This window comes from Rissa tridactyla, chromosome 3 (assembly GCF_028500815.1).
Source record: "Rissa tridactyla isolate bRisTri1 chromosome 3, bRisTri1.patW.cur.20221130, whole genome shotgun sequence".
In the NCBI taxonomy this organism is placed as follows: Eukaryota; Metazoa; Chordata; class Aves; order Charadriiformes; family Laridae; genus Rissa; species Rissa tridactyla.
In genome coordinates this window covers 110,396,322-110,411,006 of record NC_071468.1, presented here as the reverse complement: position 1 = coordinate 110,411,006, position 14,685 = coordinate 110,396,322, and the positions used below count along the sequence as shown (strand labels likewise).

The 14,685-nt window shown below is 46.7% G+C and overlaps 1 protein-coding gene across 1 annotated transcript in view; it reads right to left on the bottom strand.

The window, feature by feature from the left end:
* Positions 1-14,685, bottom strand: part of GRHL1 (grainyhead like transcription factor 1) — a 40,223-nt gene that overhangs the window by 22,073 nt on the left and 3,465 nt on the right. Inside the window, exons 3-7 of the mRNA XM_054195909.1 lie at positions 12,956-13,346; positions 12,075-12,151; positions 11,111-11,267; positions 10,489-10,600; positions 9,427-9,521 (exon numbers count right to left, since the gene is read on the bottom strand). Coding sequence (XP_054051884.1) covers positions 9,427-9,521; positions 10,489-10,600; positions 11,111-11,267; positions 12,075-12,151; positions 12,956-13,346 — 832 coding nt within the window. The remainder of the gene's footprint in view (positions 1-9,426; positions 9,522-10,488; positions 10,601-11,110; positions 11,268-12,074; positions 12,152-12,955; positions 13,347-14,685) is intronic.

The window sequence follows — 14,685 nt, the reverse complement described above, 5'->3', positions numbered from 1 at the left end:
ATGAAACCTGTGAGCTGGTACGAGCTGTTAACCGCCCCCCGCCCCCACCTGTTGGCCAACACTCCAACACACTACAAACCCTCCTCCACCCAACACCAGGCTGGGTTTCCTGCAGCCTTTGTGGCAGAGGAGCAGCAGCCCAGCCACACACAACGAAAGACCGAAGGCAGAAGGATTAAAGCACCTCCTCCAGGATCCCGCTGGAAGTCAGTGTGGGAAGAAACCAGACCTCATGACTTCCCAGTCTGTTTCAACCACCTGACCACTCCTCGCCTAACTCAGGAGAAACACACCGTGCACCTATGTTCAAATCTACGAGAAACAATCTTCCATTTTAATAATGCAGGAAAAAAAAAAAAATTAATCCGGCAGCTCTGCTGTGTGCCCTCAAGGAAGGGCAGCAGAGACAGCCAAGTTCTTTCCACACAGCACCTTCCACACAAGATCTGCCTTTCAAACAAACCAGGAAAAACAGGCATAATTAAAGCGCAATCAAAGCGCTGCAGGAACCTCACTGTCAGCGAGATGAAAGATGCCTTTTTTAAATGAAGGCTTGCATACCCAGATCTCCTCTCCTTGGTTTATCTTGGACACCATGCTCTTTTGTCACACAAAAAGCACCAGCAATTTTTGATTAGTCCAAAGGCTACATATGCAGCAGCTTTAGATGAAATGTCACCTTGTACAGCCTCTTCTGACTCACTGCAAAGCAAAGTTGAAAAGGAACAATATGTAGGTACACGGCAACGTCTGTATTGCCATAGGCAAACAACACAGATGGGTATTAGCACACTGTAAACTCTGGACAGTCCCCAGCGCACACACAGGTGTGGGCAAGACTGCAACAGCCACGTAACAGATCCCCCCGTCGTGCAAAGCCTTGTACGTCCTTCTGGGTAAGACCCTACACAGACAGACTTGGGACTATTCCAGCCCTTGCTCCACGTGGCTTTCATTTCAACAGAAGTCGGGTAAATTGAATTCACTTCCTCCTACTTATGCTCCATTCTATTTTTGTACCCAAAGGATGAAGACTTCACTCAATAATCCAAGTCCATTAGGTATTTCTTTCTCCATTGAGAATTCAGATAAAACTTTAGCTCTATTCTAGCACTAGCAGGCAAAAGCCTCTCATTTTAATGTTATATTCAACTTTAAATTGTCAGGATGCTTTTGATTATGGATTACTGTGTTTGGACACAATACAGAGTTTGCAGCCTACAACACGACAACCAGGGACAGGTTAAACTGCGATGAGATTCCTTCCAGGGAATGCACTTGGATACTGTTTTTCTTGACCTTGACTAAATAATTTCAATGTTCTGCCCAAGATACAGTAGGCAAAGGGATTCCGGTGTGTCCTGGGACCATTTCCCCAACACAAAGGCAGTGTCTCACCTGTGGACTGATCACTGCGCATCCTACTTGCAGACCAGCCTGAGGCCACACGCAGCCCTTGGGACTCACGGGACGCATCCTGTCTCTCACTTCCCGCAGAGCAGCAAGGCCATTCCTGTGGTCTCTGGCCAGGGAAGGCTGCAGTCACTGCACAGCTGACTTGATCTACAAGTTATTTTCACTTTTTGCAGGACAAGGATTTCTATAGCCCTTCACTGAACTGATCTGAACAGAAGCCTTTGAGGCTACCACAGCAGATTAAAAAACAGAGGAACAAATAAGGTAAAGGATCCATCAGACCTAAATAAAAGGACTTGGATATGGACTAGAAGACTCGAACTAACCTCCTCCTCTTCTCCCTCAGAGGACCAAGACATGCACCATCCAACAGTAGGGAGCAGGAAGCTACACAACTATTACCAACGCCAGGACAGAGCCGCTCCTCACCCTGGCTGCCGGCAGGAATTCTGGGAATGTCAACGCAATGTCCAGCGGCCACCAGGTTGGTTGGTCTCTGGCAGCTGCATGCGCAACTCAGGGTTATGCAGCCGTGTGGTCACAGCACTCTTTGCTGGCTAGCTGAAGGAGCAGTCCCAGGCCCAAATTCCACAAACAACTCATTTATCAGCCCTCCGCTAAAGAAAAATTACCCGGAAGCTCAAAGGTTGTTATTTAAATGTTGATGATGGCTGAATGCATGTGGTTTCTCCAAAGGCTTGGACAAATATAAACATAAAAGGGAAAAATAAAGGGTCTTTTCTAAAGACTTATCCACATGCATGTGCACAATATAGGCCTTAACATACTTCATCCGTGCTGTGAGCTGGCTGGATTCAAATCACCAGCAGCCCAAAAGCCTTATCAGTTACACCAGCGCAGCCCCAAGCCCTTCGAGAGTCAGAGCTGTCAGCCTGGGCACCGCAAAGTGCTAACGTAGCTAACGTGGCTTCCAGGATTGGCACCGGGTCATGGCCAGGCAGCTTGGAGCACGGGCAGGGCAAGCACAGGTCTGCCTGCACACATCCGTGAAGGCACGTCCTAAGAAAACAGTGCTGGGAAGCCTCTTCTGTCTTTAAAAGAAGGAGGGCGGGGGTGGGGAAACCAACAAAAAAACAAAACCACACCACACTTTGGTACAGATCACCTGAGAGGTGGATAATCTTACTGCTCTCACATTCGTTTCTTCACCTCCCACATGCACCACAGGTTTTGCATCAGCAGGAGGCATGCCAGGAAAGAGAGATTTAAAAAAAAAAAATTGGGCAATTCATGCACCTGTGGGCTCCCCAGCCGCCTCCTGCCTTCGGGATCGGACACTCCAAATAAGGTTTGTCTGGCAGATGTGCGATAGGGCCGCATCCACTCCAGCTCTGCTCAGCCAGACCCAGCACCATCCTCCTCGCAGCCCGGGGAAGTTAGTTTGCATTCAAAACCTACGAAGCCCAATTTGGGTGACTGACACAAAACACATCGCGGGTCCCACACCATGCCAAGGAATGCCAAGTGGGAAATATGACCCAACCCCGGATGAGAGAACATCCTCCTAGCAAGTTCACTCCATCAACAAAACGAAAATGAATGGTAATGAAAGGAAAATACATATTCCTGCTCAAAGAGCAATGCCGATTGTTATTCCAACCTGTTCTGAGGCAAGGAAATACAGAAACATCTCCGCTCTCAACACGTGGGAAACCTGGGGATAGAGGTTCCCAGTCCCACTGATACTTCCTCCCACCCCACGCTCTGATAAGATAAAGGTGCGGGGCCAAGCATCAGCTTTTGTTGGGTTGGTTGGAAAGAAATGAAAAGCAGCAGTTTGGCAAAAAAAATTGCAGCATGTTAAAGAAAAAAAAAAAAAAACAACAAACAAAAAGCACAAAACCCACATCACCACCAAAACCAAAAATCCCTACACAAACGGAAAAAAACCCACAATCCACCCACCAAATAACCTCAACAAAAAACCCCAAAACAAACAAAAAAATAGCAACACAAAACTGAAAGAATTTCATCTACAAAGACACAAAAATGGCTGAAAAGGAAGTTTTGCCACCAGGTACTACAGGAATAGAGAAAAGGAAAAAGAAGTCACCTCCCAGTTTTCTCTATAGATAGATAGAAGAGATAACATCTGGAAGATTTTTTTTCCAGCTTAAGGACACACATTGGGAGCTCCACAGTTGGTTGTAAGACCAGACAGGTGGTGGAGTTTGGGACACCGAGTTCTGAAGAAACACTGTTGAGTTGAAAACCTGCTTCTAATGTGCAACACTTGAAAATCAAAGGTAACATATGTTTGTTTTTAAGAAAACCCAGGACAGAGCAGGGAGAGGTGTGTATTAAGAGGCAGGTAAGCAATACTTGCTATGACTTTCCTATGTCACTGCTCCAAAGGCTGTGTGTACTTGTGCCTCAAAGTATTTGTGGTCTGCAGCCTTGGCTTCAAACCAATCTCTTTCCTTTAAGTATGTTTGACTCATCACATTTCATAGTTTCATTTCCAACTAGCCAAACCTGTACCTCCTCAATGCTGCTGAAGGTGGCAACACCTTTTTTAATGAGGCATATGACTGCTGTTTCATTACAATGGCATCCATATAAATGCATGCAATATTCATCAATCAGAAAAGTTGAAGTTCTTCCTACAGTGAAGACCAAGTGAGGATTATGCTAGAATAAACTCTTAAAATAAATCAGTGGTGTACACCCCAGCCTTACTTCAAGTTGTAGCAAGAGATCCACCCTCTCCAAAAATTGAGCTCATCTGAACAAAGAATCCTGCCCAAGAACTGCAGTCAACACACACGAGGATCTGCCAGACCACCCTCATTGTCCAATCTGCTATTTCAAAAGGTCAACCCAAATTAGCCTCAAATTACTTTAGTACAGGACCGTTCCACTTTTCTTGGACCCCAAAAAAATAAAAATAAAGCAGCAGCATTAATTGCTCTGTCATTGAGTGTGTCACTTAAGAGATACCACAGCACCTTTCCTTTGGTGGAAAAAGCAAAAAGCTCTACCATAATATTCTCCAGCTCTAAATCCCCCTGTTACGCCCTTGCTATGTACCCCTTTTTAGTAGAAAGGCTCCTTTCACACTCAGCATCTGGCTTACAATGCCTTTTTTTTTTTATTATTATTTTTTTGGAGGGAAGGAGTGGGAGGACAATAGAGCCCTTAATGTGCAGTGACGTCATTTTTGGCTACGGTCCCACCATCCAGCCTAAAGCAAGCCAGACAGAAGACCTCCACAGGGGCCCTTCTCCGGGAGCTGCTGGAAGCAACACTACATTTCAGAAGGGACCCATTGGCAAGCATGGAAGGGGTGCCCCAGCGCAACAGCAGTGTTCTTGCACTGTTAGGACTGCAAAAGCGGGGCAAAGAGGGTCTCGCAATCACCGTGCAGACAACAACTCGCCCTGTTCAGACATGAGGCCCCAACCCTCCTGTTCCACCAGGCAGGAGCTCAGACGGGATTTGAGCAAAGCAGGATCCAGCAAAGCCAGTTAACCCTGGGGAAACCGATCTGTCCAGATTGTTCAACTGCCACTGACCTGAGAGCAGGCCATGTCCCCAGGCCAGAGTTAAGGGATAGAGAATTTGCTTCACAGCCTAACGGGTAACACAAGAGGTAACAGTACAGTGGCCAACATTATGAACAGCCTAGCAGAAAACACTCAAAAGAAAAGTGCATTTGACCATGCACATAGTGGCAGTTTTCATTAAAAGACTTCTATTGGGTATCAACCAAGAGAAGGAGCACTGGGCATGCCGAACAGACCTGGGAAGAGATGGTTCCCAACCTCAAAAATTCATTACCTGAACCTACAAATGCTTCTCCCAGTTGACATATGGAGGTCAAACACATAAAAAGGGCTGCAAGGACCAGATTCCTCTCTTCCCTATCTTCAAAATCCCCTGATTTTAAAGATGGCCAAGCCCACTCAGTCAATGAGGAGGGGCAGGCACCTCCAGACAAAGCTCCATCCCAGCTCTAGACATCCCGTCCCTAATGAAGTCATAGAAGCGAAAGATCACGAGCTTGTGTTCAGACATCTAAAAGCTGTTCACAGGAGAAGAACCCCACCTTGACTGTCTGCCCAACACAACAGACATGCAGGACAGGGTGGGAAACTGTTTGAAGTCTCCACAGGCCTCAGGGTAACTCCAGCATTACCTGTTGCATGCAAGCGAGTATCAGCTACACATCTTTGTCAGACTCATCAGACCACACTTCCACCCAACCAGGATGGCTCCTGACTCAGTGCACTGGCTTTCCTAAATATCCAATTCAACAACTCACCAGTTTATTAACTAATTTCCCAGTTCACCATCTCCCTCTTTCTGCTCACAAAGCATGATTGCCTCCTCATTCAGTTCTTCCCCGCCCCTGACGTGTAACGTGGTGTGGCCAGACCTCACCTCTAACGCAGACACACCTGGAAGCCCACCAGAATCACCACCTCCCCACTCCGCAGTGTCTCTTTGTCAATCTTTCTACCCTGTCCTTGCTCTCCTTCCAGTCTCAGGAGCACCACTTTGGGGCAGTCTATCTTTTCCTCCCCACCCTCGGCTCCCTTCATTGTCTCAGAGCAAGGAGTCTTTGGATCCTGGCTCTGTTTTCAGCTTGAACACACTTGAAGAACACTTAACCCACCACTCTTCCATAGAGTGGCCACTTCTAGCAGCTCCTGTGATGTCCCAAAGCAACAGAAGAGGGCAGAGAGGAGCTGCTAGAAAGAAGCACACAGCATTTGCTCTGAAACCCATGGACATTGACTTGTCCCAGAGTGGGAAGTGTCTGTCATGCATGAAATACTCTTGGTTTCTACACAGATGGGCTCACAAACAGCACACCAACGCAGCCAGATGTGTGACAACTTCAGTCGTGCAGAGCCAGACTTGCCTGCTGTGTCCAGCGTCTAAAGCCCTGGAGTTGCCCTCAGCTCTCCCAGCACAATGCAACTGGGAAATGCTGGTTGCTGAGGGCATCTCAAATATCCTTTCCATCCCCCAAAACTCCACAGCTGCAAAATCCACATGTTTTCCTTGCTACAGAGTGAGCATACGACTCTTATCACCCGAAAACAGTGTTCCTTCACCAGAAAGCTGTATTGTACAAAAACCTTGAAGTGCTCCAAGGGAACTGGCAAAGCACACTCTCAGGCAGTTGGCAACCCTCCTGCACAGCAGAGATCCGATATTCCTGTACAGCCCCACAATGAGGGCTAGCACAAGAAGGGCATGAACCTGGTCCCAGAGCTGCCAGGTTCTTGTGATAACACACTATTTCTCCCTTAAACATGACACACACACACACAGAGTCCTGGCTGCCTATATGAGTAATTACATCAGAAACCCCAGATGCAGAGCCTCATCACCTCCTGTTTGACACTGCTGCACAGGACCAAATCACTCCCACAGCAAACTGGGAGCAAGAGGGAAATGGAAGAAGCAGCAACCCCAGAAGAATCATTCGGCCCTGGTCCAGGTAACCCCAAGGCTCAGGAAGTAAGTTTCTAATAATCGAGGCTTGCTAGCTGGTTAAACATATCATCTGTGCAACACTGCTGCTGTTATTAAATGTAAGACACTATTTATTACTGTGGAGGATTTTCTGTAGCATCAGAAACTCATCTCTCTCCATTGCCTGCTCTCTTCATGTACTTCAAGACTATTACTGGGGGAAGGAAGGGGGGGAAAAAAAAGGGGGGGAGGGAATGAAAGAGAGAGAGCATGCAAGGAAAAAAAAAAAAAGGAAAATGTAAAAGAGAGAGCATGCAAGGTAAATGAACCACGCAATAAAAATTGTTGAAATTGGCTCAGGCATCTCCTGATAGGATCACAGGAGTTGAGAAAGAACTGCAGCTCTACTGGCAAGAAATCTGATCATTGACAAAACGCATCAACTCAGGTTTAAAAAAAAAAAATACAGTTAAACAGATGCTTAAACACACAGAACACTTGCTAAAAATGCCAACTATTTGAACACTGAAGTCCAGAATATTTTTATCTTTGTATGATTCTGATCCCAGGAACTAAAGCTTGCACTCTTGGTATCAACAGTCCTCTGCAGCTTCATACAAATCAATACTCAAGTATATGGATCTCGCACACTAAGACTGTGAATCTGGAGCTAAATTTGCCTATGTAGCTGCAAAACCACTCTAGGTCACATCTGCCTGCACCACCTCATCTGAGCTCTGAGCTGAAATACCGCTTTGAGGGTCCTTAGACCTTTTCAAGCTGCTATTGGCAATTTCACTAAGGACTGAAACAACTCATTCTGGGGTCTGTAAAGCACTTGGGCAGTAACAACCTGATTCACAGGGCTGGGCTCTGTCACCTGGTGGGAAAGGATGGCTTTCCTTGGGGTAGCTATGGGCAGCACCAGCTCTAAGCCCTGCTCCTGGGTTAGCAGCACATCCCTACTGCTGTAGGATGGCTCAGCCAGCCGAGAGGCAGCTGCAGAGCTGCAACGTGCTTCCAACTCCTTGGGGACCTGAAATCATTGCTCTGTCTGCATGATCCATCCCTGCGTGCAAATCCTAAACCCTCAAGTGCATCTCAGACACAGATTACGAGGGTTCCTTGAACAGAAACATGTTAGACTGGCTATAGCAGCAGGGTACCATTTTGGGAATACTTACTGACTCCTTTTGACAGCCCTTCTGAAGTTTCATCTATTTGTTCATATAGCAAACTGCTTCATGCTTCAAAAAGATCACATCAGCCTTTTAGTCTCCTCCCTGCCACCCCTCTCAACCCAACTGAAACCAAGTCTGGTGAACAGGGAAGCCTGGCACCCAACACCAGCCTCAAAGATAATGTGACACGTGCTGCGAGGCAGAACTTTCTCCCATCAGCAGCACACATAGCTCCTCGCTGCTGCCTGCCAACCATCCCAGACTTCTCCCACAGAGCCGAAACTCAACAGCAGCCCCCACACAACCCCTCCCACTCTCTTTTCTCCAAAGCTTTTGTGCTGCACAGAGCAAAGCTCATGCTAACAGTGAGGTCTGTGCAGTGACACCATCCCTTGTGCCTCCTGCAGAGCATAGTGGCACACGCAGCTCCAGAAAAGGACCTTTGCATTCTCTGCTGAGAGCTCCTATGTCCCCCAAGCTGGGGCTCTCTCTAGACAGCACTCTGCAGTCACCAGTAGTTTTCTCCATGATGTTAGTGACTAGCATAGGATGTCCTAGCAAGAGAAGAGCCAGCCTCCAAAAACCGAAGGAAACTGTTCCCAATTTTTAACAAAAACCCAGGAAGTAATGAAGCTCTCCAAAGAACACTCCTGCACCTTGACTCCAGCAACAAACCACAAACTCCAGCAAATGCCTCTGGAACAGAGGCGACTCCGCTCTCTGACCTCCGCTCTCCTGGCACCCAGAAGATGCATAGGCTTTTTTCAAAAACTGGAGTGGCTTCAAACAGTTGCAGTTAGCTACTAGCTAGGGAAGCTGCCTGGACTTACACGCCTACCCTAGTGACCACAGTTCTGAAAAAAAAAAAAATCAAACCGGAGTTCACCAGGAGGCTGCTCTAACTTGAAATAGGTCACTGGGTGCTGGGATCTGAGGTTTCAGCAACACATGCTTTGGAGCTCAAGGGCAGCAGCTACTCTCTCTTCTGCTAAAGCCAAGCCCATTGCCACAGCCTTATCTTCCTCAGAAGCTGCCCCTCGCCTCCTGCGGGGATCCTCCAAGATACTGTGCTCCCTGCCAAGCCTAGCTATGCTCCATCACACTTCCCGTACCACTTCATCTGCTCTGGAAACGCTTGGCGCTTCCTTTTGTCAGTACTTGTCTGTCAGGTAGACAGTTCTGCCAAGAACCTTAAAGCAGTTGCAAAGCTCTCCTCAGTTGCACATTCAAACCCTATTAAGAAATAGCCAGAAGGTTTTGCCTAATATAAGAGCGTAAACAAACTTGTTACATGCTAATCACCAGGTAGGCCACACACCCTTCCCCTCCCCCAGTCCCCGAATCTGCTAAAAGGACAGGAAATATAATCATGGTCACATACCTTTGCTTCCTCGTTGATGTCCCAAGTGAAGGATATGGCATTGTACGCAATCTCCTCAATGTTACTGATGGTGTTGAAGCTCTCCTTGTAGTCAGCTGTTAGAAAGAAGGATGCATGAGTGAAAGGAAGAGGCGATACCCATCTGGAGTCCTCAATCACACAAAGCAGCCAAAACTGCAACTCCTCGCCAACCTCTTGGGGGCAAAGGAGTAAAAATGGATCATTAAAAAGGCTGGAAATTGTTCTCATACAAAAACCAAAAAAAACCCCAAGAAACGGGAGGAAGGAGGAAAACAGGACTCGGCAGAAATTCCAAACTAGAAACTCCAGTGAGAAAGGCAGACATCCCAAATATCACATGTCCTGTGCTATAACCTGCTATGTGCAGGAAACTCTACCCTGTACAGCAAGGGCATAAGCTCTCAATAAAACTCCTTCAATAACAAACAAAGATTTGCATGCGCGTCTGCTTTAAGTGCCAAGTGATTAATCCCTGCTTTTATTCACAGAAGGAAGGGACGAGGAGTACAACTCAGCCTTCAGCCAGAGAAGGCTGGAAGCCAGCCAGCCCCAGCCTTGTCTGGAGGCAAGTGGAAATTTGCAGTGTTTTCTTTTTTTACATGTACCAAAGACCAGTTATGAGAGAAGCTGTGGGAAGGAGGATCATTAGTGTTGAGGTATTTCTATGAGGATCTTGTCCTTTGAAGAAACACAATATTTAGGACAGCCACAGAGTCTATAAGCTGCGATTTAGCTACAAGCACCAGGATATGCCAAAGCAACTGTAGTTTGAAGGGTGGTGCTAGATCTCCCAATGCAAAACCCTAAACTCTGACTGCTCACCAACAAAAATCCTCCAAAAATCAGCCTCTTTAAGGAGTCCTGAAAACTACCGCATTAGCTCCAAGCAATCAAAAGCTCTCTCCGGGCTTTCAGCAAAGCTATGGACAGCAGAGAGCATGATCCAAAAGTTACCTAAAACAACAAAGCTTCAACAGAAAACCAAACCTTGCCAAGGAATTAGGTTTGGAGTTTGACATCAGCAATGACAGTGTTCCTTACCTATGTCAATGCATCTTTGTTTGGCCGTGTGCTGTCTTGAGTGCCAGTATTTCCAGTGCCTGAGCTGATCTTCCCTTGTTTTGTCTTCAGCAAACACAACCATGATGACACTCTGAAAGGACAGGGGGAGGGAGTAAGATATAAAAAAAAAAAAAAACAAAAACCACAAAAAAACCCAAAACGCAAACACATGAAAGAAAAGGCCAGAGAGTACATTTGTTTTGGAAGTTCTTGTTGGTATCAGGTTTTCCGCTTTAGGCTTTCCAACCTGACGCACCACAGTATAGCTGGCACACCGCTGCCAAACAGGAAGGCAGACAGCAGCGCTTTCTGGGTCATAAACAGAGATGAGCAGAACTGCTCTCCTAACTGGAGTTCAAGGATCTCATTCCAGGTGTTGCATCACCTTTACACAAGTGCTGACACCACTTCTTAACAGACTGAGCCAGGATGGGTTGGTCTGGAAGTAGGTGGACAGCAAAGGAATGAACATTGACGTAAGAGAGCGAGTAAGCTAGCCTTAGTGCTGATGCTCTGGTTTAGATTATTGCACTTTGGGAGAGTTTAAGGCTAACATTGTACACACCCTCTTTCCCAAGAAACCACAAGAGCTGCCACTCACTCGGACTTTACTGATGGGGTGATGGATTCCTTCACTGCTGCTGACTTCTTTCAGCGTGATTGGGTAAAACTGACCTTTATTCAGGTAAGTCATCGTGCTGTCCCCAGGCTTCTGTCGGAGGGACTTAGAAGCTTCCAGAGTGTATTCAAAGTTATTCCTACGGAGCGAAGAAGGCAGTGATTACTAAGGTATTTTCCTGGAAAGCCGATTAAACATTCCACATTTAATTTGGAGAAATTCCAAAGTCGTTAGTTGACTCACTAAGCCATCAACAGGCAAGGAAGTTGGAAAACAGGATGAGCCCCTTTTTCAACCATTTCCTTCATGAATGAACATTTAAGAGAAGTTCTTGGCAAGCTAAATCCCAAGACACATCAGCAGGCAAGACTGGAAGCTCCCTATTCAGGCTGAGAGCAGCAAGCTGCTCTCATGAAACAGGAAAGTTATCTATTAGCAATTAAATTAAATTCACAACCTAATAAGCCATTCCGCGGCCATGGCCTTTCTCTTCTCTCTTGGTCAACTGCAACTAACCAAAAACTAGTTTATTCCCCTCCCTAAGAGTTCAGATGAGTTTCACACTTCCTATTTCTGCTGTAGATTTCCAGCAGGGAGAGAGCAAGGCAAGCCGGGGAGAGGGACACAGCTGAAAGCCAACTCCAAGACCACTGCAGGGCTGACAAACAGCACCGCATCTTCCCATGGGACAGGGAGCGGGTACAAGGACAGCAACTGAAACTGGGTGGTATTTCCAGCCCTGCAGGTAAGTTTTCCTTGAAGTAGTTTTCCTTAAAGATATAGGTAGGGTTTTCAGCTGTGAAATTCAAATGAGCAGACACTGTTGTAGTTTTGAGACCCACAGCCCCCCCAGTGCCAGACAGAGACTCGGCACAGAAGTACTGCTTGCTCGTGGAAATTGTAAGAGAACAGGAGGATACAGGCAAACAGGGGCCTTAAGCATTACCCAGAAATGCTGTCAAAAACATAGTCTTCTGAATTCATGTTGGCCATCCGGAGATTCAGTTCAGTAGGAAAGAAAACCTGGGACAGACACAAAACAAAACAGCACAACAATTAACAAAGCAGCAACAAGAAAAGTCAAGATTAAACAGATACTTGTTACCACAGAACTTCTGGCAGGCAAACTGATAATCCGATAACAATTGATTTTTTGGTCTGTACCAACAGGACACTTGAGCAAGGCTTTAATCCAAAAACTTTTGGGTGTCAGCTAAGCACATCATCTCACAAGCCTTCTGAGTCAGCTTAGGGCAACACTTTAAAGCTTTCCCAAATCACAAAGAAAGGGCATAGCTACACAGTTCCTTGAGGTCTGGCTTAAAAATCAAAACATGGTTACGCTGTTGTTTTCAGTTGGTACCATAAAACAAAAACCACGCATTTTCATCCAGGTTTAGCTCTCACTCAAGGCCCCTAAATAAACCACCTGTTTTCTACTGACACACACCACACCTAGAAACTGTCAGTAAGGAAGCTTACAGACATAGTCACTTCACTTCGGTACCTGCAAAGGCACCGTGGAGTGCTGAACTCTTGCAAAATCCTGGCCCAGTGCTGTGGATCAAGATAACTATTTCCATGCTCTGCAAGCCAAAGGTTCTGTCACTAGTAAGGTTAGTCATTCGTTTTTGATAAATGATTTTATGTTGTGAAGGTTTTATTTACTAAGTTATACTTGTGCACTTTTTCTCAGAAAGTCTTCTATTCCTAAATCACTGGGCAGATTTCTGGCTCACATAACAAGAACAATTGAAGATGGAACCAGGTCTCTCCATCCAGACCAAGACACGCACACATGCACACAGCGCCTTCCTCTCTTGGTACCTCTTGCACGCCCTCCTTGAAAGTCTCTGAGAAGGTGGAGTCTGGCGTTCGCCTCTGGGAGTTTTGAGGCTGGGTGTTGGAATTGAACTGGTCGGGATTGAGGTTCCTGTCGAAGACCACGACACGCTCGGGGGGCTCGGGGTGGTAGACGCTTGGTGGGATGCCCACTGTAAAGCCATGGGGCTGCGTCTCCGTTTTGATGGAATGGGTGGGCATCGTAGCAATTGAAACAGTGACTGTTGTGTCTGGGGTTGTAAGGTGGCCTCTCTTGTCCATGCCCATCTGGGGCGTGTGTGGAAGGACAATATTGAAAGGCACATTTTTCAGAACCTGGACTCTGTTTTCTCCAGCAGAAATGAGCGACTGTTCTGTCACATTTGGGATGCTGTTCCTTTAAAGGGTAAAGAAAAAAACATGCATAAATTATACAGCTCATTTTCTCATTAACCAAGAGCTAGAAATACTTCTCAGCCTTTTGGACAAGGACAGCTGATACCACCTCTCCTGCTTGTGCAAAACAGCTCAATCCTAACCTGAAAAGCTGAGAAACTCATTCAAAAAAAACCTCACCCACTAACAACCTCACCTTGGATATGAATTACCCTGGAGCAAAGGGTGAGGGTTCGCAGCCCAGATCCTCACTGCTTGGAAAACAGCGGTCCAAAACTAAGCACTTCGATGCCCTTCCCACCGTGCATTGGCGCACATGGGCTCCATGAAGCTGCTCTTTGGTGGACGGAGAACTGACAGCAAGGTTGCTCCTCCTCTGCCCTAGGACTGCGCATCACCCGGGAAGCACTGGTAGGGAAATTACACCCCTCTTTCATGCACAAACCCCCGAGAAAATCCACACCGAGACTCCTGGGAATGGTTTGCATAACTTCCCACTCTCCACCCCACCACACTCATTTCTGCCAGGACAACACTGAGGTCTGTGGCCGAGCTGACCTCATTGCTAGTAGCCACTAAGTCCGCCTGCCCTCCCTTTCTCCATCCCCACAATGTGGTTCTGCCCTCTCCTTTGCACCAATTCTGACGCTCCCCCATCCCCTTGGTGAGCCAGTTCGGCTTGTTCCACTGGCAGAAAACTAGCCATTTCTTTTTTTCATCCTGCTAGGTTATGGGTCAGTGGAAGACCAGAGCTGGTAGGAGAGGAGCAGTGGTAACACACGGCTGGGAACCAGACTGCTCCTCTCAACAACAAGCTGTTCAATCGGCTCAGCCAGACCACAAAACCTCACCTTGAGTCCTTCAAGCATTCTAGCCTGTCCAAAGGAAGAGGATGGTAGGAGTGGAAGCCTGGCTTGAATGAACCTCTCATTTGTAATATTTACTTAATCAGTATCATCTTCTGCTTGGGAGGCACAAGAAGGGGAGGGGCAGGAAGAGGGAAGAAAAAAAAAAAAAAAAAAAAAAAAAAAAAAAAAAGGAGTTCCAGAGGATACTAAAGAAGCCCACAAACACTACAAACCCAAAACTAAATCACAAGCACTCTCAAGTCCTTCCCTGTCAGCCCATGCACAAGGAAGCAACGCTGCTGGTGCCTGAAGAACAAAATCATCAGTGAGCAACTGAGACAACCACATGCAAAAATAAAAGGGTCACCAGTCACCTCCGCAGCCTTGGTGTGCCTGTGCTACCAGGCTGTGCTTAGTGTTACAGAGCTGCTTTTGCTACACTGACTTTATGACACCAGCACTTAGAAAGCAGATGGATGGTGATGAGCAGTT